The sequence below is a fragment of the Ischnura elegans genome, chromosome X (genome assembly GCF_921293095.1).
Source record: "Ischnura elegans chromosome X, ioIscEleg1.1, whole genome shotgun sequence".
Classification (NCBI taxonomy): domain Eukaryota; kingdom Metazoa; phylum Arthropoda; class Insecta; order Odonata; family Coenagrionidae; genus Ischnura; species Ischnura elegans.
Window position 1 is genome coordinate 62,922,803 of NC_060259.1, and position 27,241 is coordinate 62,950,043.

The following is a 27,241-nucleotide window of genomic DNA, read 5'->3' on the forward strand; positions in this document are numbered from 1 at the left end:
GGTTCCGGAATGATCACTTTCTTCTCGCCACCATTCGAGTGGTTTCTAATGGCTTTCATTTTTTAATGATCCGATCTCAAGATCTTCAGGCGTTTTTTCGTCATCATGGTATTCTCTCGCAAACAAATCATAAATGGAAATCATTTCGATTTTTCTGTTTCTCGTCTCTTCATTTCTTTCACAAAAGTATACTTTTCATCAAGTTTTCTATTGCGTAACTTGTTCATAATATCCCGCTTCGAAGAGCGTCATGCGATTTAAGATTATTTGAGTTCGGGATTCAACCTATAGATGTCACGGCATGTCCTAATCAGCTTGTGATCGGAGTTAAGTGGAGGGGGTTGAGGTGTGTTTTCGTTGGATGGGTAATTTGAGCTGATACAGGGAAACAGTATGATTTAAGAAAGGATGTCAGGTATTTTGGAGTGGGATTATGGAGATCAAGAGGATGGAACACACAGTATGTATAGCTTATAATTTACAGAAATATCGGTGATGCCGAAAAGATTGAAAATGCCCTCGTACATCAATAGTGGGCGTTTTCATGAAGTACTGTGTTCTTGATTTGATTTTCCTTTGATGCAAGTATCATTATTTCAGAAATTGCCGGAGAAGTACAGCTGCGAACATATCGGAAATTCTTGGACGATTATTCTTCTCAACTACGTGGCATAGAAGAAGCCCTTGATGAAAGTATAAGTGATACATGGGATGCAACCCGTGACCCCATAGCCCTAAAGGTAATTATGTTTTCGTCTTACAACAATGCAAGAAGTGAGTTAAGGTGTATATTTTAACCAATTAAATTGGTTAGACATATTTATATATCTTAGTTTTGTTATATCCTGCCTGAGCAGGCCAGAATGCTAGCATGTTGTTCATATTTACGCCAACATTTCAGTTTTTGCCTCATGAGCAGACCACATTGCTCAAACTCATCGACACTGACAACAAGATATTGAACAAAGTTTTGACCGTATTAGCTGCTCTTTGTATCGACGTGAAAAAACTTCAAGATGAGGCTAGAAGCAAATACTTTGGTGCTTTACTCTTTTATGGGGAAGGAGGTAATGTTTGTTATGAGAATCAATAAAGGGCCTTTGACTGTCATTAATTATTTATTTATAATTTTTACGTCTGCTTGTAGGCACCTTTGGAAACAACGGTCTTGATGCTCAAATGTCCATTAGTCATTTCATTCCATTCCTGCAAGAATTGTTCTGCTTTGTTACTCGATGTGAGCAAGTAATGTGTCAAATTGTGAAGCAGCTCTCTGCAGTTCATGATTCTTCCAAAAGTGCGCCAGGCTTCATCAGTGCCTCGGATGTGCACTTTCAGGTATGTTGACTGTTAAATTCTTGGGTAATGATGATTTGAAATAAATCATCATCTCCATAACTTCATGTGATTCACATTTTAAGATTTCTGTTTGGTTAATATTTCATTGATCCATTGGTAAATTGTAATTTGCTTATTATATTTTTAAATACTTTTCGGTCTATATTGTTACCTAAGACTGCATAGAATAAAATGCATTGGATTGTAGGTCACTCATGCTATTATATAATCGTATCTGTTACTTAACAGTTGAAATGAAAGACTAATGATTAGCGATTGAGTAATGCTAATTGTCCTGAGTATTTTTACTCTCTCTGTTAATTATAGATGACGTTTGGATGAAATTAAATCATGATACTTAAAAGTCCAAAACAAATGTGCCTTAAAACTTTTTTGACGCATTATCTACAATTACTCTCTCTAAATGTTATTTAGATGTGAGCTTGTGATTTTTAAATTTTCCTTCATGATTTAAAGTATTTAAATAGCTGAACTGGCGACAGTCCCTATTTACCTCGGAGAGGAAGTGCTGTCTAATTTAATGCTACAAAATGTATCAGGGTCACTCCTTTGTTCTTCAATTAATGTTACAGATCATTGGGTATAAAATAATTTTTTTAATTTCTCTTTGAAATGAAAAAAATATATGCTGGTCAAGTATTTTATTAATTAAATGAAACATTGCAATCTTACCATTGAATTTATTTGAGCACGACACATTTCATTGCTACAATAACCCAAGGGCAGTGTGACCAAGTCGACTGGTCAGCGATCTCGAAGGGCCCCCCACAATGCTCGCATCTATGGTGAAGCGTATCTATATGGAAGGTGTTTCAAAAAAAGACTAAGATTCCTTGAACCGAAGTTTTTTTTGTATTGATAAAGTTCTATGTTTTCATTAGTCGCCTTATTTACAACATCCAATTGAGAAAATATCATCCAGGGTGTCCAATTTATCTTGACCACCCGAAATAACATTTTGTCCAGATGCAAATTCAAAAATGTGTCAAGCAAATGTTCATTAGCCGTCAGGGGGACGTTAATCAGCATTATTGCCTTCCTTGTAGCTTTGTTATTTACAAAGATATGAACAGGAGGAGTTATAGTAGAGGAAATGAATTGCCGATTAAAAAACATAGGGTGCCATTTAAAAAAGTCATACCACTGTTCATATATTTGTAAATAATAAAGCTAAAAGGAAGGCAATCATGCTGATTAATGTCCCCCTGACGGCTAATGAACATTTTCTTGACACATTTTTGAATTTGCATCTGGACAAAAAGTTATTTCGGGTGGCCAAGATGAATGGGATACCCTGTAAAAAAAAATTAATAAAATAAAGATGTTAGAAGATGAAATATAAACTGACACTTATTTGAAAGGGCTATTCAAAAACATCATTTTGAGATATATTATAAATTACAGTGCAATTACATGGAACAAATTCACTTAATTGTTTCAAGAACCGTATAACATTATTACAGTTGTGAAATAGTATTTTTTTTCATAACATTTATCTAGTTTTTAATAGCCAGAATTGCCTCAAAATCCATTTCCAGCTATGCAATTTCCTAAAATTTAATGCTCATCCCACACCCTCCTCTCCCCCCAGTGGGAGGGGGTGACCGCACCCCAGACTGCCCCTGACAACAACATCCTCGTTGTAACAACAAAACACGTTGTGCTCAAATAAATTCAGTGGAAAGATTGCAATGTTCCATTTAACTAATATGTATAACTTCCACCATATAATGTCACCTATCGTACATGATCAGGGCTGTGCAAAATATAAAGTACCACTCCAAATGTATTTTAAAGGTAAAACACCTTTGGCTTGGGTATTTGAAAAGCAAACTACAAAGTATTATTTCTAATACCTTTTAAAATATAAAATACATATGTATGGAAACTAAGAGATCTTAAAAAATATAACCTGCCTAAGCACATTATGGATAGTTGCAAACAGGAAGAAAACAATTCTAACCAAAACAAAGTAAACTGTGAAGCATAATGCTGCAGAAGTGTTCTCTGAGTTACTTCAAAAGTATTATACAAATGTATTTTTTATTTTAGAACAGGAAAATACCAAAAATTTGTATTTGAAATACAAGATACATCCAGGTCGTGTATTTTAAATACCAAGTACAAGTTACATATGTATATCAAATACGTATTTTAAAATACTTGTATTTGAAACACATCCCAGCCCCGTACATGATCAAGTATTGTTGAAATTACTCTATTGAAATACTTAACTAATTCATATGTGGTCTATGTTGAAATATCTATGGACAGATACTAAATCATTGGCTCTGAGTACTTTGAATTTAATGTCTGATGCTTTCTTAGCAAACATTATTGGTGAAGATCTCTTGGGTTTCACTCAAGGTGAGGCCCTTTCAATATTTCAATGAGTGACACGCTCATGGTCTTCAGGGATCCAGGAATTCAAATGCCATTCTGTTCAAAATTTCCACGTTATTTACATTCGTAGACACCTCCGACTGGGACAACTTGAAAAATCTCCTGTGGGTAAGCAAAGTGTACACGAGAATCACATGATTCACTGGTAAAACATGAAACATCTTTGTTGATCTCACGGGTACTGGAAACGAATAGTAAAAGAAGCCATCCAGATTTGGCTATATGTCAATACTATGAACAGAGGTACCAACTGCAATATTAGTAGAATGTGAGAACACCTCCTGAAAGTTAGACATGACACCTGACCAGTTAGGAGACGTTGAGGGATGATATTGCACAAACCTGGGTATAATATATTGTAATAGGGTAGTTTCCTTCATCAAAGAAAACGAAAGTCATTGATTGCGATTCGTTACCCACCATTACTGTATTCATAATATACAAATTATTTCGTTTTAGAAATACCGGTTTAGACGAATGGCAATGGTCCATTTTTATCCTCATTTGAAAAGGGCCAGATTGGCGCCCATGCGATGCCACTCCACGTGACGTCACAGGGACCTAGTTTCTATACGAGAAGGTAGGAGTTATACGTCGTCTGAGGTTACCATTGCATGCATGAGGCGCAGAGCTCAGGGAAACATGTCTTAATAATCACTTATTAAAACTGGCTAAGGTCGGAAAGTTTTCTTCGTTTGATAAGGTATTAAAAATCCTTATTTAAGCCAAGCGCTACCAGCCAGCAGGGTACTCAGCTACCCGCTAGCAGCCTGCGTCGTATCAGCGCTCAACTTGCCTCAAGGTCACCTCACAAGGCGGCAGCGGGAACCAGAAATACGTCACACGGAGAGATTTCCCGACATTCATACTTACGCGTCGCGTTTTCGCGCGCTAGAAAATTTTCACTTTTCATTTAATCGCAAAAAATATATATCGTCATTTAAAAATCTAAAAGCGTGAAATACGTACTCCAGGAGTAATAATCTTTCGATTTGGGCAATAAAAAAATAATAGGAAACCACCCTATTGTGAACAGAACGGCACTTGTATTCCTGGATCCCTTAAGATGATGAGTAGCCACTGTGGACCCAAAAATCCAATGAGGTAGCTTTTTAAAAAATAATGGCCCATAAAATTATACTATGCTAATTATTCCATTATAAATACATATTTAGCTGAAGAATGTATAAAAATAGACGACAAAGTTTTTGAAGCATCCATTAGGAGAGGAAATTTTTTTCAACCATTTAAAAACCATGAGTGCCGCCGAGGTGCATTAAATCCATAGGAGTGTTAATTAATTTCAATTTTTTTTGTCTAATTATTCACGGCAATGGTAAATTATATTGTATCCTCCAAAAATAATTATTCTAATATTTTTTTGCAGATAGTATTTGAGCACCTTGGTGACCTATTAGTGGTATTAATTACATTAGATGAAATTATTAGCAGTCATCATACATTAATTGAACATTGGCTTTTATATAAGCGTACCGTTAAATCTGTGCAGCATGATCCTTCAAAGTTTGGAATAGATGGGAGCAAATTGAAGCTTTTTGAAAGGATAATTCATGAACTTGAGGAGAAGTTGATGAAAGGAACAATTTTTCAGGTACAATATTTATCATAATATGTTTTTCTTACCTGATTTTGGATTAATATATTGTTTTATAGTTCTGTTGGTTAATCCTCATCTATTAACCCTCAAGCAGGTGCGCCTGATAATTGTACACGACCGGGCATGTGGCATACTTTGTCCTCAATATATGCATTTATATGATAATACTCGATTTTTGACTAAACTTATCTTTATTTGTTGAAATTAGTTCAAGCTGGTACATTTATAGGTGATACAGATATCAAGGTACACAGGTGGTATATGGCCGGTCACGCGAAGTAATTTATACACCACAGGTTCCTCTTGCCAATCTAAAAAAAATTTGCTACAATACTTTGTCCTTTAAAAACTCCTGCGATAGACAGTCAAAATGACATTCTATGAATACACAAGGCCATTCAAGAAAAGCATACAAGGCCATTCTAGACCAGAATGCACATACAATTTTGATATCCTTGGTTTTTTAAGATTGGCGTACTTTATATGCCAGCGTGCCTGCTCAAGGGTTAGTAATAATTGTGATGCATGTTTTTGTAAACTTTATTTGAAACACATTTCTTGAACTCTTGTTTAAATTACTATGCCTTCCTGTTTTAGCGTTGTGTGGAGCAGTCTTTTGAAGACACCAAGAGCACAATAAGTAAAAATGCTCAGCTTTCTGAAGAGTTTTTAATATATTTAAGGAGTTCCCTCTCTGATTTAGAAATGAAAGTACAGGACCAGTTGCACTATGACAATTTGCATCTTTGGATAAAGGGTTGTGCTCTGTGTGCTCTCAATTTTAATTTATTTGGCTCATTAGACAAGAAAATCTTCAAGCAAATATGGGATCTCAGTAAAAAGGTAATACCTATAATACCAATTGGAGAGTAACTGCCATCTACTGTCAATTATCCTGTTAATGATTGTCTGGGTTGCAAATTATCCATTGTAGTTATTCCTCTGTTTACTGTTAGAAAATATTTTAATGGCATGACTAGGTAAGTGTTACAAATTTGTATGCATATCAAAATAAATTTCTGCATGATGAAGGCCTATCTAATAGGATCTGTGTTAAAATTTCCAGTATCGAGTATCCACTGGTGTCCACATGCCCTTTGCTTGTGGCTGAAAAAGTTGTTAACTAAGGTGTTGAGTCTAGACTAAAGGAAGCCACTGTCTACAGCTGCATATGAGCAATATAGGATTTGTATGTGTCTTGTGGTGCTAAAAGCCAAGGAAAAATCTTCAGCAGAAAATTGAGGCAGTCAGTAAAATATTTTAACTGACCCTCCTATGCAAGAATTCTTGTCCAAAACATTTGTTATGGTCTTGTGATTGATTACTTGTGGTGGAGCTTCGACTGAGGAGTTTGGATGCTCTGTGAAGCCTTGTCTTGCTGCCTTCAGAGGCCATACTTTCGACTGAGTTACTAGAATTATGACTCACATATTGTGCGTTGGCTAGTGGCATGGATGTTCGTTTAAATTTGGATGCCGACATCCTGACATGTTTGGCGTATTTAGTTGAAAAACTTGGCAGATTTTTTATCTAGCCAATGGATAGGCCTGGGCAAAATTTTTATGCATCAAAAGAATGTAGACTGGTGATTCAGGCTGACTTATTTGCTGAATTAAATAACCTGTTATTTCTTTGCTTATTTCCGTTTTATTTATTTCTTTTAGTTTTACATATTTTTGTTTGTCATAATTTTCCATGTACAGCCTGTTTCATGAATTTAATTTTGTTGTATTGTTCTAAGTATAGCCTCTGTGCAATTGCAAACTCCTTCCTCCAAAAATTCAAATCTGACGTGAAGAAAAATTTAGCCTCTTTCTTTTCAGGCAAAATACTGTGTATTTCTATTGAAAATATCTTTTTTAAGGAATTTTCAAGGGAAACATATGACATCAAATATGATACAGTTTAGCTGTATGTAATTATTTACTCTAGAATCTTCTCTATTAATATTTTGAATGACTATTCATATAAAATTTATTGAACAACTACAGACACATTGTTTCTTGTGATGCTGTTTTCCATCCTGGGAAGGCAACATGTAATTCTTGCTTTAACAATTTTACTGCGATTACTTTGAATTTTTCTCTGAGTTTATTTGTACTATGTAGTGTAAGCATTAGCTTATGTGCCCATTATATTTACAATATTGTGCTGTATGATTACGACCTAATGAATCACAATGTTGCAATCAGACATGATTAGAAGTAGGCATATCAAAGTAATGACACATACGGTTATGTTATTCTTGTTGCTAATTCTTGAATATTGTACAAATGTGACTTTCAGATTATATGCATATTGGAGAAAAGAAATTATAATCAGGCAAATACAGTATTCATGGAGACGAGGGCATAAGGTCTCATGGCATTCTTTGCTCGTAGCAAGAAAGCCTATTTTTTATGGCAGTTTCATGGGTCATTGCTGTTTGTTACGGAGATACAAAAGGAAATTATAGCTTCTTGTTGCATTGATCTGTTTTTCTTGATCATGATATTTTTCGTTTTTTATACCAAATTGTTTTGTTCATGCTGAAATTCACTACATACTGCATTGTTTTCTGACCGCATGGATTCTTTGACGAGATACACATTTTTGAAGTACCTAGCCGGGAAATAATGGAACGGCAATTGCATTTCAAAGTAGTTTAGGGCACATCATTTTATGTATGTATCGCTGTAAAGTAAACTTCGTATTAACTCTCAATTTCCTATTAATTTTATCGACACATATTCATGGTGAAACATAAGGGTTGATTTCCATTTACACTGTGAATAGCCTCCCTTCCTTATTTATTTTGGCTGACAATTAGTCTAAAATGTAGGGCCTATATTCAGACAAAGGTGTACAGTGGACACCAAGAATGAGTCCTTTCGTTTATATTCACCATTAAATGTTTCAAATAAAGTTTTCGTGTTAACATCAACTTTGGGTAATCTTCATGGCACGTCTTATTTATTTTGTGTTACTAGATACAGTGAAACCTCGATATAACGACACCCCACGGTGCACTAATAAACACTCGCTATAGCGAATTGTCGCTTTACCGGAGGTGGAGCAAGTAATAGCCAATATGCAGAAAAGTTTCTCGGGTTTTCCACTGGTTGATGTCGTCCATGTCTCCCGGTGGAAAACCCGAGAAACTTTTCTGCAACTGATACGCCGGGAAAACCTAAGATCATAAATAGCCAATATACCTGTTGCGAACAGATATACAGGAGCAGGAGTGGTGCGGCGACAGTTAAACATCTATCCGATAAACGCAAGCATTAATCCAGACGAAATGCGTTGTCTTTTTGCATCACTATATTTCCTTACTCAAATAGCGACTAACTATTCAAACAATTTATAAGCGCTGCACTGAATAAAAATCATGCAAAGCATTGTTTCGTCAATCATTATATTTATCGAACGACAGTTTACCACATAAATTTGAGACTGAGCACTCCATTAACTTCATTTCTAACAGATCGCTAGCAATTACAGAGGTTAAGGAGTCTTGATGAAAGTCTTCCGGCGGTGAAACCCTCGCTATGGCGAGAGCCAACACCGAAAGGGTCTCGTAAAAACGAATTTTTTAACACGCTTATTATAGGGTCAATTGACGGTGCATCGGTTATATCTCGTAATAGCGGGGGTGTCGCTATAGCCCGTACTCGCTTTAACGAGGTTCCACTGTATTACTTTTACCTTCCTCCATTGGAGTGATTCTTGCTGAAAATTTATAGGTTAAACATTTTGTTTGTTTTTTTCTCCTGGCCTTTTTTGTTATGAGTCATCGTGAAATGTTTTTAATTTTTGGATACTTAGAGAAGTCTATGTTGCCATTCTATCTAGTTAATTTATTTTTCAGATTCCAGCTGTCAATCTTGTTGGAAATGTCCTTTGGTTCCCTGAAACTTTCCTGCTGGCACGCTTACCTCAATTATGCAAAATGATTGATAGAAAAACTCAACAGGCTGTGCAGTCAAACAGGCAGACTTACTTGCAAACAAAAACAACTAATTTGCCGAGAGAACTCCAGCTATATTACTTCCAGGTGAGTGGTTAATACTCACGGAAGTTGATAATTGATGAATAAAACGGTGTTGGGTAAATTATTTTGCATTTGGAATTTAAAATGGAAGTACTAGGTCATTTTTGTTACCTTGGCTGCTGTCATTTTAACTCATTAACAGAAGGTGACCAAGCTAATAAGTCGTAACTTGTTCCTGGCCCTCAATGTTGTATCCTCTAGAGGCCCACGCTGGGCTCCCAACCGATGTAGTTTTTGAGACTTTGATTCTTTGATTTCACCTTATGTAATTTTTCTCCAAACCTATAATTCTACTTTCTTTTTCTAGACGTGCTCATGGATGATTCATATGGAGACAAATATTCAACAGTATTCAGATCAATGGAAGTTTGAAGACCTTTACAACCGATGCTCATTGTTTCTTCAGGTAATAAGTACTGATATTCTATGTTATTTTACTTTTCTTCAATACCCTTGTAATTTCTCTTTGTAGAGATGTAGAAACCATCATATCATTCTCACAAGATGCATGTCCAGTTATGTTTAGGAACGAATGAATACATTGGACCCCAGCTTTATGATGGGTTTCACTCACAATGGATTCAGTGCATGATCTGAGTCTGTGACATAGCTAGACGTGGGAGGTACATAGAGTGAGGAGAAACATGTTTGCTATTGCTTTTTTGTTGTTTCATTTATTACTTTCAATCTGTACTATGACATTCCTTTCCCTGCAGTAATTTCTTTTTTATGGCTGAAATTAATTTTGATTTCATTACGGATACAAGAAAAATTATTCCATGGCTTAATTTTTATCATATGCATAATACAAGGTGGCATGGATGCGATAAATGGATTTGAGTTTCCAATTTATGCTTATTATTTGAATAAATTTGCTTCAGGGTCTGCAGTATGCATGCGGCATTAGTCGCCTGTTGAAGACAGTGACCAATCTTCATGTGTACACAGCAAAGCCAATGACCAAAACTGCTGTATTGGCAGTGTGTCGGCTGATTGAGCTCCTTAAAGGAATCCAGCATATGTACCATCGTCATTGTATGAGTGTAGCAGAATCTGTGAACCATATTGTACAGCATTTGTCATACCAAGCTTTAAAAATAATATCAGCTGCCAAGGTAGGTGAGTTCTTGAGTATTGTATCTGCTCATTTGCTTCATTGATACATTGTATTTTTTGAGGGTGGGATAATTGTTCATTTGTACTTGTTAAAATGAACCATAATGGTAGCAAATATGGATGATACTCTGGAATTCATTGATATGCACTCGTAAATATTTTATGTATATTAGTCCAATTAACTTGAATAATTTTTTGTTGATAAGTAAGATCTTTAAACTACTGTAGTTACTAACCGCATCCATTTGAAATTACTGAATTACTATAAAGTTCGGTAGGAATGATCTAAATCAATTCCTTACGGAATAAGACATGAATATCTTTATAATTGCTTACTCAAGTTATTTCATTTATTAGTTTAACTATGAAAGTGTATTATCTTTGGATTCTGAATTCCATTGGCAGTAAAATGTGGTTGTTATAGAACATTTTGAGCTACCATCTTGTGCTGTAATGGTGGAGCATGAAAATCGAGCTGTAAAGAAAATGGTCCAATGCCACTGTCCTAAATACGCTAGCTACCATGTGGTGGCATCTTAGGAACATCCTTAAGACCAATTGTAAATGATGTCACCTCATCCACGTATGACCTTGAGAAGTATCCCCTCCCTTTATATACATTCTTAATTGCGCCTTATTTGTAAAACAAAACCCCCAAATATTCTCCTCTCACCATGATGTGCACCCTTACCATTTACGAAATAGTAATGACGTCCACCGATCCTAAGCCTGTACTTCCCTTTCTCTACATAGTCCTCATCATGCAGCCCCAATAATCTATTACAAACTACTTTCTGATATTAAATTACTTACTTCTCTGCCAGTGTTAAAAAAACCGTATAAAGAATTTACTTCTTGAAAAAGCATATTATTGCATTTCTGAATTCATGGGATCAAAGTGTAATTGCTGTCATACTTGAACATATGCATTTGTTTTTACTGAGTCCTGTTGTGTGTTTATTTTTTTGCTACTTAACCAGTGCTGTTTGCTATTATGTATCATTATCCGTGATGGTTTCTATGATACTTGCTTACCAACAGAAATAAAATCAATATTATTATTATTAGTAGGCATCCTACATGTTGTCTTGTACTGGGGGTACTAGCGTTTGATTCAAAGGGGTAGACAATGGAGTCGGAATTTAGTTTGTTAAAAATTGTGAAATTTGTCATTCTTGTGAATCAAGGGCGTACCCAGGATCATAACTAGGGGGGGGGGGGGCAAGGCATAGTCTATACCATTTTTCCGAACTGACAGCGGCTGGGTGGAAAATAGAAACTAGCCAATGAGAAGCACTGCCCCCTCCACCTCTCCATTCCCTTCCCTTTTCCCCTCCGCTCCCCTCCATCCGGCCGACCGGAATTGCCAGCCTTGGGAATGACAGTACTTTCGGGGGCGGCAGAACGAGCACTGTGCGATCTCCAAAGATTCGGCTTGGCAACACTGTTAGCTGGAGAGCGATGTGCACTGCACGCAGTTCGGAGAGAGACTGTGGCCTCTCCTACACTCTTTCTCCTGTCGCTCTTCTGTGATTGGCTAGAAGAGTGGGTGGGTTTCGAGCACGCTCAAGGTGAGCCGCCGCCTTTCAGAAAAATGGTATAGGAGGGGCAAGCCAAGTTGTGACATTTGAAAAAATATTTTTATTTTAGTTACATATGTAATACCAATACATATTATTTTTCGTGGGTTTAAACAAAATTTGTTGAATACTTTCATTTCAATTCAGCATTGATTTTTCTTAAAGACTCATGCGATTTTTGCTTCTTGGTGGGGGCAGCAGCCCCCTCTTGCCCCTTGCTGGGTACGCCCATGTTGTGAATCATTACTACAGCCTATCTCATCATGGAAGGATGAATTTCCAACACAACGTATCCCTTTGTGTTGCCAACTGCTTGAATTGAACTGCATGAAATGAACTTCTCCTTATGGAAGCCAGATCTTATTGGTTTACTTCTAATAATTATTTAGCTCACCCCCCGGGAACTGTCCAATGGGATTATAGAAAGGGGTGTTAAAACATATACCATGACAAAGAAACTTTGAAGTTTGTTTGTAAAGTGACTCACTTTTTCACTGAGGTCACGTATTTTGTAGGAAAAAATCAATTCATCCATTATTTGGATAAAGATCTCCCTAATGTTATCACTCTTATGCCTAGAGATATAGTGCATCATTGATATGATCATTAGTGAGCCATGCCAGAACGTGTCTGCTCTGAATTTCTCCTGCGATCTCATTTTTGCATGTAGCATCTATGCCTCAATGGTTAAGGCTTTTTCTTGGAGCTAAGGATCTCCAAGTGCCTCAAATTGGTCAAAAATGTGTATTTGATGGTATTTTTACGATACAAACTGAAACCTGTATTAGTTTTGACAATGGGGAGCAACTTGGTCTCAAAAATATCAGCCACAATGCAGTTTTACAATGGCATTTTGCACATGAGGTGCAGCCTTTAAAACAGCAATTTGTAGGAAAGCATGTATTCATACTTTAATGTGTTTGCTCCCTATGGTATAATGTTTTTGATGTTGCTGAGAGTTTTAATTAATTCGTGTCATGTGATATGTTTCCTTTCCAGAAAAATATCATTCAAGACAAGCGATACAGTGAAAAAAGACTGGATATCCTTTCATCATTACTCCTGGCCGAGAGTGCTTTGAATGGTCCTGGGACAAAAGAGAGGAGATTAGTGATGCATCTTGCTTTATCTACAGCTAACCAAATGAAAACATTTAAGGAGGAAGACATAAACATGTTGAACTCCACTCTGTACAGATTAGATTCCATTTGTGACCTTCAAGATAAGCTCACTGCTGCATGCGATTGCTCTTTTTTGTATTGGCATAGAGTCATACTTCCCATATACTTTTCAAATATTTATGAAACACGTGCTGATTTTCACCGTGTGTCAGTAAGTTATTGAATGAGTCCTTTAATGTTATTAATTCTTCCAGTAGGTTATTCACCTGTATTTACCCTACCATTGTCACATTTCAGTACGTATGCTGTGCTCTTCAAGATTGTGTGCACGCTATGAAATCTGTCAGGCACGTCTCTAATCCAGATGAACTGAAAGTCAATTTAGAAAATGATGTATATAAACTTCTTGAAACCAAGGTGAGGATGTGAATTTCTGTTGCTGATTGTATTACTGCCATTATATTTCATGCTTGACCTTGGCTTCAATGTTTTCTTCATGTATCCTGTGTCAATAAATTTGCATTTTAATCTTTTTAGATATTGATTCCATTTTGCAATGACATAGAGACAGACCTGCGATTGCATGTACATTCTCACCTGCAGCTGGATGATAGAAACCCATTTAGAGTGGGTATACAGAATTTTGTGCCAATGCTGAGACTGAGGCCCCTGAGGTTTTTTGACAGATACATCAGTATACAAAGTAATTTCGTGCTTTATCTTATAGATTTTTGTGTGGAACATGCGTTTGTCTAAAATTTAGTTTTTAATATTTTTGTCATTCTTTTATCAGGTTATGTTGAGCACTATCTGAACCAAATGTTCTATAATCTCACAACTGTGGCTCTGCATGATTGGAAAACCTATGGAAAGATGAGGAGTCTGGCTAAGCACAAATTTGATTTGCATACTGTGGATGATTATTTGCCTAGCCAAACTTTAGATCAGGTTACATTTTTATACCCTTTTTGACTTTTGGAATTGAGATTTTGGTGTGCAGATTTTAGTTTGTAATCATTTTTTTGTCATTACAGGGATTAGATGTTTTGGAAATTATGAGAAATATTCATATTTTTGTTTCAAAATATCTTTACAACCTAAATAACCAATTTTTTATTGAAAAATCAAGTAATAATAAACACCTGAATACTATAAACATTAGGCACATTGCAAACTCCATTAGAACTCATGGCACTGGCATTATGAATACCACTGTAAGTATTATTTATATTCCTTTATGACTGTCAAGATTTGGGTTGCATCTTCAAATGGAATGTTTGTCTTTCAGGTGAACTTCACGTATCAATTCCTAAGAAAAAAATTTTTTATATTCTCTCAATTCATGTATGATGAGCACATTAAATCACGGCTCATAAAAGATCTTCGCTATTTCCGTGAGAACAGAACCCAACTTGATCAGAAATACTCCTATGAACGTGCTGAAAAATTCAACCGAGGGATCAGAAAACTAGGGATCACAGAAGATGGACTAAGCTACTTGGATCAATTTAGGAACTTAATCAGTCATATTGGTAAATTAGCTATCATATTTTATGCATGTACCAATTGATTAGTCCTTCAGTTACAGCATTAGAAGTAGCAGGGTGAAATATGTTCCTTCATGTGATGATTTTACTTTACTAATTATTGTAAAATTGTCTGGAAAAGGTGTTTTCGGCTGGCTTTACATATATTATTTTGACTGATACTACAGATTACATATATGGAGAGCTTTGGCTGTCATTTTGTGGAATTACATTGTGCATTAGAAAATAGACTATATACTATTCCACAGTGATTCCCTTGAAAATGGCACTGAAATTTTGAAACCAGTTGGGTTATAAAATCATTGTGGAATGGCACACAGCCTTTATTTTCAACTGATAATAACAGAAGTTGACATATGTGCATCTTGGGCATTTGTAATGGAATGCAATATTTTAGTGCTTTCAATGCTGCTTATATTATTATCTGGGTATGCTTGAATTATCAGCTTGAACTAAGTGATTTTGTGTTTTAAAATTGTTTTATAAATGCTGATGGACATAGAATAGGGTGATCCTTATTTTTTGATTTTTCAAATTTCTTTCAGGACACCCCCTCATTTTATGCCAATAGGTGTAAAAACATGTACTGTAAAATATTATTGCAATTGGATAGTGAGTAGAGCATCGCACTCAAATTTGATAAATTTTGGCATTTTTGGCTGTTTTTTGGAGTTGAATGGGGATAAGAAGGCACTGGTATTTTTCAACTTATTTTCTCTGGTAACCCACAACACATTGAACATTTGTAGTGCTGCGCCTAAAATGTTATCCAATTGTGACCAGTGGCTCCCCAGATACAACCCCAAAAATGAATGCTTGTCACCCCAAGTGGCACCACCTCGGACCAATGCTTGAAGCTCCCAAGTCTGTTGCTTCATTTGGCATTAGTCCTATTTGACGAAATGTCATGCGATATTTACTTTCAATTTATTAGTCTGATTAAATTAAACAATGAAAATTAATTAAGATTCAATAATTGTATCTCCATTTTCTTTTAATTCAGGAAACATTTTTATCAGCACTTATCACACACCCATATACTTAAACGAACAGCTCTCATGATAAAACACTATTTTAAAATTTAAATATTAAAGTGAGCTGCGATGCTTGATTCTCTGTAACGTATCAAAATTCTTTTGACAATGTAGCTCTATTAGAGTTTGGGTTTTTATGTCTTTAGTTACACACAACCTTTAGCAAAAATTGTTTCTTATTTTCGTCTAACTTATCATGAAATTGCTCTATCAATTTTACCAACCTTTCAGCAGCCATCAAGTTATCCAATTGCAATACTGTTTTACAGGATGTGTTTTTACACCAATTGGTATAAAATGAAGGGGAAATGTAACGAAAGAAATTCAAAAAATAAGGACCACCCTAATATAGAAGATATTTTGTATTTTTTGTCCATTTTTATGGTAAGATTTTTTTTCACATTTTTTGTGATTAAAATGATTAACTGCCTTTGTGCCCTGAGTGAGGTTTGTAATGGTTCTGCATCCATTTTATATTTGCTAGGTTTCTAATGGAAATTAAAGAAGGCATTTGTTTTGGGTTTCAAATGGTCTTACCTTGATTTGCTAACTTCTTCAGGTTTGGGGATCTATGGACTCCTAATACATGTTAATATAGCTTGCATATATATATATAGCTTTGGGTGGAGGTCAAATATAGCTTGGGGTGGAGGCATTGCATTGACTGTTGATCTGACTGCAGTAATGCATGACCTACTTTGAAATGAAATTGTGAGCCCTATACTGTAAAGCCCGTATGACACTTTTCAATTTATTGGCCAATATATCGGCGCGCAATATTGGTTAAAATATTGGGCTTTATGCATCGTACGACACATACCAATATTGGCCGTTGACAAAAGAGCATCTCAAGACGCAGATTGATTGCCAATGATTGATTGATGAGCTACAGAATGGGAGGTGGCATAATAATTGTAAATTTAATAACTACTTCGAGGGGCTGCAAAGATATTCTCGAATTGCTCGAAATTTCATTCGGGTGAGTTCCTTGAATGATTAGAGATAGGCAATATTGTGATCTCATAGGTGAGCCAAGATAACGTAGCGGCTCGTTTTGGCTGGAATATGTTCATCGAATAAACAGAGATTGTGTCATCAATTGGGACTTTCACCCGAATCATGAAAATCATGAAAAATAGTTTAATAATTGTAAATTAAACAAAATATAGACGCAATCAAGGAGAAACACGATGTTTTTATTCATTAAATATCCGAAATGTTATTTCCGAATTACCCACTTTAGACAGTTGATGTTTGTGAATTTATGTTCTCTCAAAGTACATTTTAATTATTTGAGCTATTTCATGGGTTGCTATGCTTCTTAAGTTTTTATATATGATATTAAAATTCCGAGGTGAACTAGGTAACTAGCCAAACCAAATGTTTTGCAAAGAGCTTCTAGTTTTGGCCACTAGGAGTCGACAAGACTGAGTTCTGATTGGAGATTGGCGGCGAGAAAGTAGAACCTGTTCTAAATTCCAGATTGGGTGAGAAATTGTGTCCAATATTGTGAAACGAATATTGGGCTAGAAATTGGTGTGTGTCAGTCGGTCCACAATCCAATATCCAATGGATTGGCCAATAAATTGGGAAGTGTCATACGGGCTTAAGGAGGTGACATAACAAAGTCCTGAAATTTCCATGAGGGTCAATTTTGGCAAAGCTGAATAACTTCATTAATCTGATGCTAAGTTTGCTTACCATGCTGTTCTTGGATTTCTCAATGAGTGTTGCATGCTTTGATCATAACTTCAATCACACTATGATAAGAGTAGAGATGATGCATTGCAGGTTTGAGATCAAGATTAATCATTTGTTGTTCCCGGAATTGATGGAACATTTTCAACATATGTCAATAGCAGGCTGTATTATAATATGTAGTCGTTGTTAGTTAAATCTTTATTATTAATAAAGAATTCTTGTCAAAAAAAATGCATGATAACAGCAACTTGGAATCAGCTATCAGATAATAAACTGCTATCTATGCTAAGTGGATAGAAATATATGTAGTAATAGATCATTGTTTTGGACTTCATACTTTATGTGCATTCCATAGAAATAAAATTTTAATTCTTATTTGTTGCATATGTGATAACAATTTGATGCCACCAAATGATCATTCTTCTACATATTTCTTGCATAAGTTTTGATGGAATTTTCTTCTGTTGTCTTTCTCTACGGTTGCAGGTAATGCCATGGGTTATATTAGAATGATAAGATCTGGAGGTTTACATTGTTGTTCCAATGCCATATGCTTCATTCCTGATCTTGATGATATTGTAAATTTTGAGGAACTGTGTGTGGAAGAAGGACTTTCCCGTAGTTGTATCAATTCAGCTTCATGTTTGGATCAAACTATATCAAATTGGACAAGAAACTTCGCAGAAGGGACAGAGTATTTCAAGGTATTTCCTGGTGGAAAATAATAAGCAATGTCATTTCTTTTACAGCTCGTGGAACAACCTAGATTGTTATATTTCTCATTCAACAATCTTGTACCATAGTTGTTCAAAATTGTTCATAATAGCCATTTTCTAAACTTCAATTCCTTATGATGTGTATAAGTACACATTTCATGATATTCAACTTTATAAATTTGGGGACTCCTCAGTCTTAAGTTATGGCAGAAGCTGTGAAAACCATAATACTTATGGGTTGCAGCTTGGCTTCTGGGTTGTCCTTCATGTCTATTCATCTGTATATGACAGTTTTGGCGGCATTGCGGCAGGTGTCTTCAGGTTTGAAGTCACTTCAAACATGAAGACGCCTGCTGCAATGCCAGCAAAACAGTCATTCGAAGGTGAATCAATGCGGAGGACAACCCAGAAGCAAAGTTAAACCATCTTAATCACTTCAGCCTCCATCAACATAATATGTACTATGTGGAGGACTGGACGTAAGACAGTATGGATAATTTTTCTTCTCCTTAGGCTGAAAGATCCACTGACCTGAAGTTAGCACACCTAAATAACTCAGCAGGTTGAAGTACAGTATGGTGTAAGCAGATAATGTGAGAATTATTTGAGGGAGAATATTTTCTCTTGAGAACTTTTCCTCTTCAGATAACTTTTAACACATTGCGTACGGATGGTGAGAATTCTCGTCATTTTTTTCCCGAACGTTCCGGACGGATGACGAAGATTCTTGTCATTAAGAGGAGTCAACCTAAACAATTTTAAAGCGTACAATACGTATTCGTTAGTACGTTTTCAGTTGTTGTTCGTTATTCATTATGAATTGATGCATCATAACGTTTGATTGGGTAAAGTTATATTTTAAACATTAGCTTACCCCGGTACGCAACATGTTAAGAAAAGAGCTACGAGTGAGGTGTAATTTATAATCTTTATTGTCCTTTTTGTGAGGCATGTTTCTGCTTGTCTACCTCAATATTTAGGACATTTTTTTCTTGAACTGATGTCATTGGTGGGTTTGAAATTTGCACCCAAACATTTACTTTCTACTGAAGCATTTGTATTATCAGTACAGCCCATCAGGAATAAAATATTTAGTTATTCACCATCGCGGGGGATGGGAAGTGACCGCAGAAGTAGCTATGGTCGATGGTATTCAGGCCCGGCCCGAGACCCAGCTTAGCGAGACCCTTGTGCCTCCCCTTAGGCAATTAACCCTTTCGAGACGGTGGAGTTTTCGTCTTAGCATGACTGCTGTACTGAGCCCCAAGAGACTCTTCTTTCCCACGGTACGGAGTATTTTTGGAGGGCATTTGTTAAGAAGGGTCTCGCTGAACCTTTTTCGACCCCTCCACGCAGGGACTTAGCATTATCTCCGACTCCGAGAGTAGTTGTGCTCCCTCCTTTCTGGGTTTACGACCATACCTGCGGCATTGGTTCGCGGTCAACTTATGTATTGCTTATATGTATTTAGCAAATGGATAATTGTTGCTTGCACGTTAATTGCAGACTTTGAATTGAATTCCTCATTTTTTTCTGAGCATTGTCAAATTTTAAACGAAGTTCTAATGCCAATATTAACGCATTTAATGCAGCAACAATTTTCATGTTGATGTTTATACATAACTCGAGATATAAGTTAATATTTAGTGTAGAATTTTGTTTAAAAATTGTAAACGACAAATAATTCAATTCTTAGTTTATTTTTCTTGAGAAATGAACAAATATTTATTTCAAAACCTGATTAGATAAACAATTGTATGACCGCTGTCCCTTACCGCTAAGAGGGGTTATAAAAGACGAGGGGTCCGGGTACCTGCTCCCGGATTCCGAGGGTAAAACTTAACTCCCGAAGGGTTGGGTCCCGAGACAAAGACGATGTAAACCCGAGACCGCCCTGAAAGGGTGAGAGCTAGAAAACGTATATATACGGCTTTCGTTCTCCTGGCTAGGAAAATCTCACACGTAAATATACGGCCGTCGTCTTCCGGGTCAGGAAACGTCCACACGTATATATACGTGTATAGTAGGGAAAAGGTTAAGCCCGACCCTCGCACTCATTTATGATCCTTCCCACAGCAGGAATTTGCGGTGACGTGGTTGAAATGGAAATGGTTTTTGCAAAGAGGAATTTGTTGCAAACTCAAATTTTTTATTCATTGTAATGAATTCTTCATTTTTTTCTGTGCGTAGGCAAATTCTTAATGAAATTTTAGTGTAATTTTTTGCGAACTTCTCATGCCTTAATACCTTGTTCTTCCATACGGGATGAAAAATATGTAATGGGGAGATGCTGTTGTTTTATTGTCATTATCGCTCATGAATGTTAAAATCCAAATAACTTCCTACATTATATACCCTATATTTTCTGATTTATTCATTTTCCCCCAAGTAATTAGTAATATGCCGGTATTCTAAGGTAATGTAACTTGTATATCTAATTCTGTACACCCATGTCTCGTATAGCGCAATTTCGATTAGCGCAATTTCGATATAGCGCAAATTCGTTCCTCGGGGAAACATTGCAACGCAGTGTAGCCTAATCAAAAATCTTAAACGCTCTCGTGATAAAACGTGAACTTGCGCTAAGTACACACGAAATTTCTATCAATTTACGCATATTAATATTATTTCTTGCCTCAAATCTTCTTTTTTGTTTATATATTAATCGAAATTCATTGCTGCGCAATTGCCAGAAGTATTACTCGTCATTGGGTCTAGATAGCCGGCCTACCGAAGATTTATCTCGTCTCCTTAACAGAATGATAATAAATAATTTAGATCGTTAATCAAGCGTGGGGATAGTGGAAATGAGTTTTTTTTCAGCAATACGGTTTGAGACGTATTTTTGCCATCGTAGGTTACCGGGCGATTGACTTCCAGGTAGAGTCTACGCTAAAGCCTTCAAGGTCATCGGTATTCACGGGGGAGAAATGGAGTGGTGACCAAGTTGCGCATGAATAGCATCAACACATAAAAGGGTCCGCTATAGAGTCTTAAACACAATGGCTTCGTTCCCTCCCCACAGTCATAGCCCTTCTGCGTCTCAGGAATACAGTTCAGCAGAAGAAGGTGATTTAGATAGAGCCATACAGAGTAAAAACCAAGAGAATATGGCAAAAAATAGGAATGCATGTAGAAAAATCAAGAATTTATCAAGAAAAACCATTAACCTAGAAGAGGACTTGAGAGAGGTCAATTGCTTTGAAAATGGAGAGCGGACGTTTAAACTCACGATGCCTTATTCTGAATAAAGACGAAGTTAAACATCAGTGACCTCAGCCGCACCAACTTCAACCAAGCGGTCTACACATACGGAAAGTTCATGGTGAATCAGTACAAAAAGACGAGAGTGGTAATCGCTCCGAGACATTAAGTGAAAGCTCCGGTTGGTTCCAGAATTAAAACGGCAAGCAGGTATTTTCAGTGCGGCGATATCAGGTGAATCTGCAAGTGTTGATAGCGCAGCCACCACAACATTTTCTGATGAACTCCAAGCTGTTATTGAAAGTGGCTCCTTTCCCCCTCAACTAGTTTTTAGTGTTGATGAGACGATATTCTTTGGGAAAAGAATGCATTCTCGTTCATTCATTTTCAGGGAAGGAAAACCTGGGTCAGGTTTCATGGCATTTAAAGACTGTTTTACGTAGCTGCTAATGACTCGGAGGACTTCAAATTAAAATGATTTATCATTCATAAACTCCGCTAGCTATGAAATGGCATTTAAAGTAGCATTTTCCTGTCATTTCGATGAGCGACAAAAGGGCCTGGGTGACACGATAGTTGTTTTTAGACTAGTTTGAAAAATCGTCAACTGCCGGCAACGCATTACGATCCCCTGAGATAGCAGATGTTAGCCCACCCGCACGACAGGATGGAATTCGAAAGCACGTAAGAATTTTTTTTAACGTGAATAAAAGTCTTTGAATGCGTGAATGCTATCTTTAAAGATGTTTTAAACTATAAATATTTATAGAAATAATGTTTTCTAAGGCTTTTTATGGGAATATAGATGTTTTAGAGGAAATTCAATACCCAAGTCCTATGCTACCAGGAACACATCCCTATCTTCCCTATGTAAAAACGCTCTCGTATAACGCAAATTCGTATAGCGCAAAGACCCCAAAGAATGCATCCCTTGCGCTATACGAGACATGGGTGTACTTATGTTGTATGTCCTATTGTTAGCTTCTCATTTTGGGTGGAGCATTTGCTCAGCTGCCTGACGATGTCTTGAGTAAACTATGTGGAAAAACCAAACCTTCCACTCCGACAATGATATCGCACGTGCATTCATACAGTCCAGGTGTTGAGCACTAATGACATTTTCGCCAAATTTTTCAATGGCCCTCTACAATTCTTCGAAAAGCGATCCTTAATATACCATTGAGCTAGTTCTTTCATGGGTTATCAGGCTTGCATTCCTTTTTCCTTACCCTTTTCCCTTTAATGAAAAAGAAGTATGGGAAGTATTATATCTAGGTTTATTCAAAGAAGAATTTTGGCGCCCAACCTTCTGAAAAATAAAAAGGTCCTAACTAGGTTATTATCAATGCTAGAAATCCGTTTAAAATTCCACTATGCTTAAAAATATGTAAGTTATTATTATGTAAGTGTAAATTCTCAGAAATCATAATCAATAATTATTTATAAAAAACACCGGTAAAATAATAAGTTGACCATAGGCCCCTGCTAAGAAAGGGTTCGAGGATCGTGTGAGCGGCAGGGATAATGGCCGGGCGCCCCGTTGAGTTGGGTCCCAAATCCGAGGGACAAGTGTACCCGGACAACTCACCCCCGAAAAAGAGCTCCGTACACAGAGGTTTAAAATATTCTTATGCTACTCGTAGCGTGGTAACGTTTTGCTTTCGTAGTTTCCGGCAGGAAAGGGTTAAGATGGCAACTAGTAAAAACTCTGAGGAACTCCTTAAGGAGCAATATTTTTGATAACTTGATGTTTCTTATTTCAGTTGTTGGTTAAAGTGTTTACACCAGTCATCAGAGATCCCAAGAACATTCATCTCAGAAATTTCCATGTAATTGTTCCAGCGTTGACCATCAATTTTGTCGAACATTCCATTACTTGCAAAGAAAAAATGAGCAAGAAGAACAAAGTTGGAGCATCCTTCACTGATGATGGTTTTGCAATGGGTAATTAGTTTGTTAATTATCTTGATTACTGTATGGGGCAGAGGTTGGGGAGTTTCTTTAGGTCTGCAGGCTACATTGTCAAATGGGCTTGTACCTATGGACCATGTATTCAAATTGACTGTCTGGAGAGAGTTGTAATTATTATAATTTTCTCAAGATATTCTTAATGAGTCATTATAAGTATACTTCAGTAATACGTATTCTCAACAAGTAATCTCAGTATATTCGTTTAAAAGTATTGATTTCAGTTGGTTGGTATTCAAATTGACTGACTGGAGAGAGTTGTAATTATTTTAATTTTCTCAACATATTCTTAATGAGTCATTATAAGTATACTTGAGTAATACATATTCTCCACAAGTAATCTCAGTATATTCGTGTAAAAGTATTGATTTCAGTTGGTTGTGTAGGCCAAATGAAATAAATAGCTTCTGGGTAGAAGCACACTGGAAAGTTGCTTCGGGGGGATTTTGAGGTGGTGTAAGGGTTGCCTATTCTCATATTTTGTTGTCAGTTTGTGCACGCATTGGAAAACTATTCATTTCATGGAGCCAGCTATTTATTTCATTTGCATAATGCAGAAATTTAAATTCATGGCTTGTTATTGGGAGACCTTATGAAACGTGACTACATTACACTCCCGATTACCCGGTTTGATGATGGGGAGAGACGGCACGAATAATTGGAAAACACAGATAACCCAAACTTTCACTTAAATGTTTTAAAGCGGGAGTGTGCTGTGCTTAAATTTCTGTGTCATTGTGAAGACTTCTATGGATATTGCAAAGGCTTATGTGTGCTTCATTGCTGTCATTTGTCAATGCATATTTTTTGTTCAGCTCAAATTATTTACTGTCTTATGTTTCAGGGGTTGCATACATACTTAAACTCATTGATTTGAACTCGGAATTTGATTCGTTGCATTGGTTCCAGTCAGTAAGAGAGAAGTATGCTAAAGATAAGGCTTCACTTTCCAAACAAAAAGATTCATCTTCAAAAGATGATGAAAAATTGCAACAGACTATGACACTGACTGCTAAAAGACTGGATTTATATCAACAGGTAATATTATTGTTTTTAAATTTTAATTGATTTTCTATTGTTAGATGTAAAAATTCTGAATGAGGATCTATACATTTTACCTATTTACATTATGTATGCAGTTAGTAATCTTGAAGTAATGACTGAAGAGATGTATAAAATTATTGATGAAATGTAGTTAATCGGTTAGCAGGAAATGTCTTTGTACTACTCTCATCTATGTGTCTCTGTGATTGCTTTTAGTGGCTGGATTTTTATTCTTCTGTTGTTTAACCTATAGCTGGTGCATATTAATTCCCAGTGGATGCCCTTCACTGCTTAATTTTGTGATAGCCTTTAAATTAGTGTGCCTGACTGGGCCCACTAGGCACTGAGTGGAGATGTGTCATGCCCAAACAGCTAGGCATTTAACACTGTAATGATCAGGGGTTGCATTTTTCTTTCACATACGTGATAAAAAATCTCTTTATTCTCAAATGTATGAGGCTGAGTTTTTTAATGTTAATATTTTGGAACATGTAGTACAAAAATGAAGTATTTTTGGGTGATGCATCAGGTCATGAGCAATCCCAGCTTTTACCTTTAATGACCGATAATGGTCAATTGACCACTCTTGTATTTTATACTGTTATTTTGATCTCTTTGACGACTCTTGGTACCAATTGTGTCAAATTTTATAGTGTTCACCATACCACACAAGCACACAACTCAAGTTTATTTCTCATATTATCAAAGCATTTTTTACATATAATCTCACTGCTTTGATGAGGAGATCATATGATGCATTTCAAACCTTTTGTTACTCTTCTCCCCTCATTGCGTAATTTGGATCTCCCCATCTTACTATCATGAGGTTTGTTTGTCTCTGATCAATTTACCCTAGTACTTTTGTGTGAAGTTTCATAAGAAATTGGCGTCAGGAAACAATTACAAATCGGGCAGGGTAATGCCAGTAAATAGCATATCAAATGCTATAGTCAATTACAAATATTTACTGAGATAATGTGCATTACCAAGTTACACAATTTTCATTGGAGGTTATATACATACAAATACTTTTCTATTGAATTGACTCCACTATGTGACTTTTCATCGATCTGTGTACCATCATCCTCATTTATCCTATTTAATTGTTTTATCAATCTGATTGAACATTGTTCACATTAGAATAGAAACACTATAATTCACATACATATTTATAAATTCTCGTTCACTTATCTCGATTTCTGCCAGCAACCTGTTATAAGTACAAAATGCCGATTTTGCTATTAAATGATTCTTTTTCATGTCTTTGCTTAAAATTGAAGGTACAATATGGATTGGATATTGGGAGTGGTCAAACTTCAAAGTGCTTACAGTGTGAAAAGGAATGCCTCTTGTTGTTAAAAATTGAAATTATATATGTACTCCCCTCTCTATTTATCGCACACTTCTTATTGTGTGATTTGATAAAATATAACATTTTCGAGTTTTGAGAAATTGCAGAGATATTTTTCTTTTAGAGTATTTAGTACATACGTATAAAATATAAGAAGTATAGGGTTACCACTAATCTTAATGTTTGCATAAAATATGATGTTATCTGTCATAAATTTTATATTTGTGTTTCAGGAATTTGACTTGCTGTATTATAGTTTAAGCAGTGCAAGAATCTTTTTCCAACGGGATAAAAGTGGTGATGTGGTAGATGAGAAAAAGAATGACTCAAAAAGCAATAGTGAACTCTCAAATAGTAATGTGCCTAAATGATGTGTGGCCATAGGAGGTATTTCAGCTCAGGGACTCCGTGTCACCTTCAAAGAAGCCATCATGAATACGTATAATAGAAGAGAATATAGATTTCCGAAGTTACTATTTTTTCACAAGTGATAGGGTTTGTTATGAATAGGTGCTAAAATGTCTTCAAGTACTGCTGTGTTCATATTTTAACAGTGCATGGTCATGTCATTTCATGTTAATAGAGCAGTGATAAGAAGAAGGGTCCAGTTATTGTTGGGAATGGTACTGTTGCTCTGAGCTATCTACACTTGTATGCATTTTCCTATTGGTCAGTTGATGAATTTCATTGCATAATTTTTTATGAGTCATAATAATTTGAATGTGTCTGTTATTGTTAATAATTCTTTCCTGCTATTGTGCTATTGTTTTAGAGTTGTCATGCTGAATTGTCATTTCAGGCTGCTGCACTATTGGGATCAATAAGTTACTCAAGATATGTACTCACTTTTTCCAAAACATTTTTTTGTAGACTAAAAGCTCTTCTGCCTATTTTCTAGTGATATTCAAATTCTGGTTCATTTTTATTCACTATTTATGTACAATGCAGTCTTCATTTTCGATAATTAAAAATATGATTTTGCTCTAAACTGACGTCCAGTTAGGATGATTTGGAGGTTATTATCAACTCCATGGTGTATGCCATATGAGATGATGAACCAAGCTCAGCCAGCTGGAATTGGTTGCTGGCAAACTTTTATTGTTTGAATATTTGCCAATGTACTTGTGTCAGAAATTTATTTTGATTGTATCTAGTCTATGTGCCAGCTATTTTATGCCTGCTGTGCATTCTTTTTATTTATCATCATGTATGTGATGTATTCATGAGCACCCTAACTTTTTAGGATGAAAAACACTCCCTAGTACTAATCTTTCTGGTGATTCTTGAGTTACATTTGAAAGCTGACATTACCCATCTCCATGTTTCGGTAACATATATTCTATGATCAGGGTGTCTAATGGCATTGGGAGGAAACCTGTACTCAGATTAATATTCTATAGTTTCCTTAATTCTCTCTGGGTCAGAACTTTGTCTTTTATGGGTTGA

At 36.1% G+C, this 27,241-nt stretch overlaps 1 protein-coding gene across 1 annotated transcript; it reads left to right on the forward strand.

The window, feature by feature from the left end:
- Nucleotides 1-326: 326 nt before the first annotated feature.
- Nucleotides 327-26,783, forward strand: LOC124170638 (WASH complex subunit 4). The gene is made up of 19 exons (XM_046549498.1): nucleotides 327-460; nucleotides 601-740; nucleotides 902-1,067; nucleotides 1,148-1,338; nucleotides 5,150-5,374; nucleotides 5,978-6,223; nucleotides 9,231-9,416; nucleotides 9,721-9,819; nucleotides 10,295-10,528; nucleotides 13,109-13,441; nucleotides 13,528-13,647; nucleotides 13,768-13,933; nucleotides 14,024-14,178; nucleotides 14,265-14,444; nucleotides 14,519-14,762; nucleotides 17,999-18,216; nucleotides 23,196-23,376; nucleotides 24,245-24,438; nucleotides 26,029-26,783. Exons 1-19 carry the CDS (start codon nucleotides 409-411, stop codon nucleotides 26,164-26,166), a joined length of 3,468 nt encoding a protein of 1,155 aa, XP_046405454.1. The 5' UTR covers nucleotides 327-408; the 3' UTR covers nucleotides 26,167-26,783.
- Nucleotides 26,784-27,241: the final 458 nt, after the last annotated feature.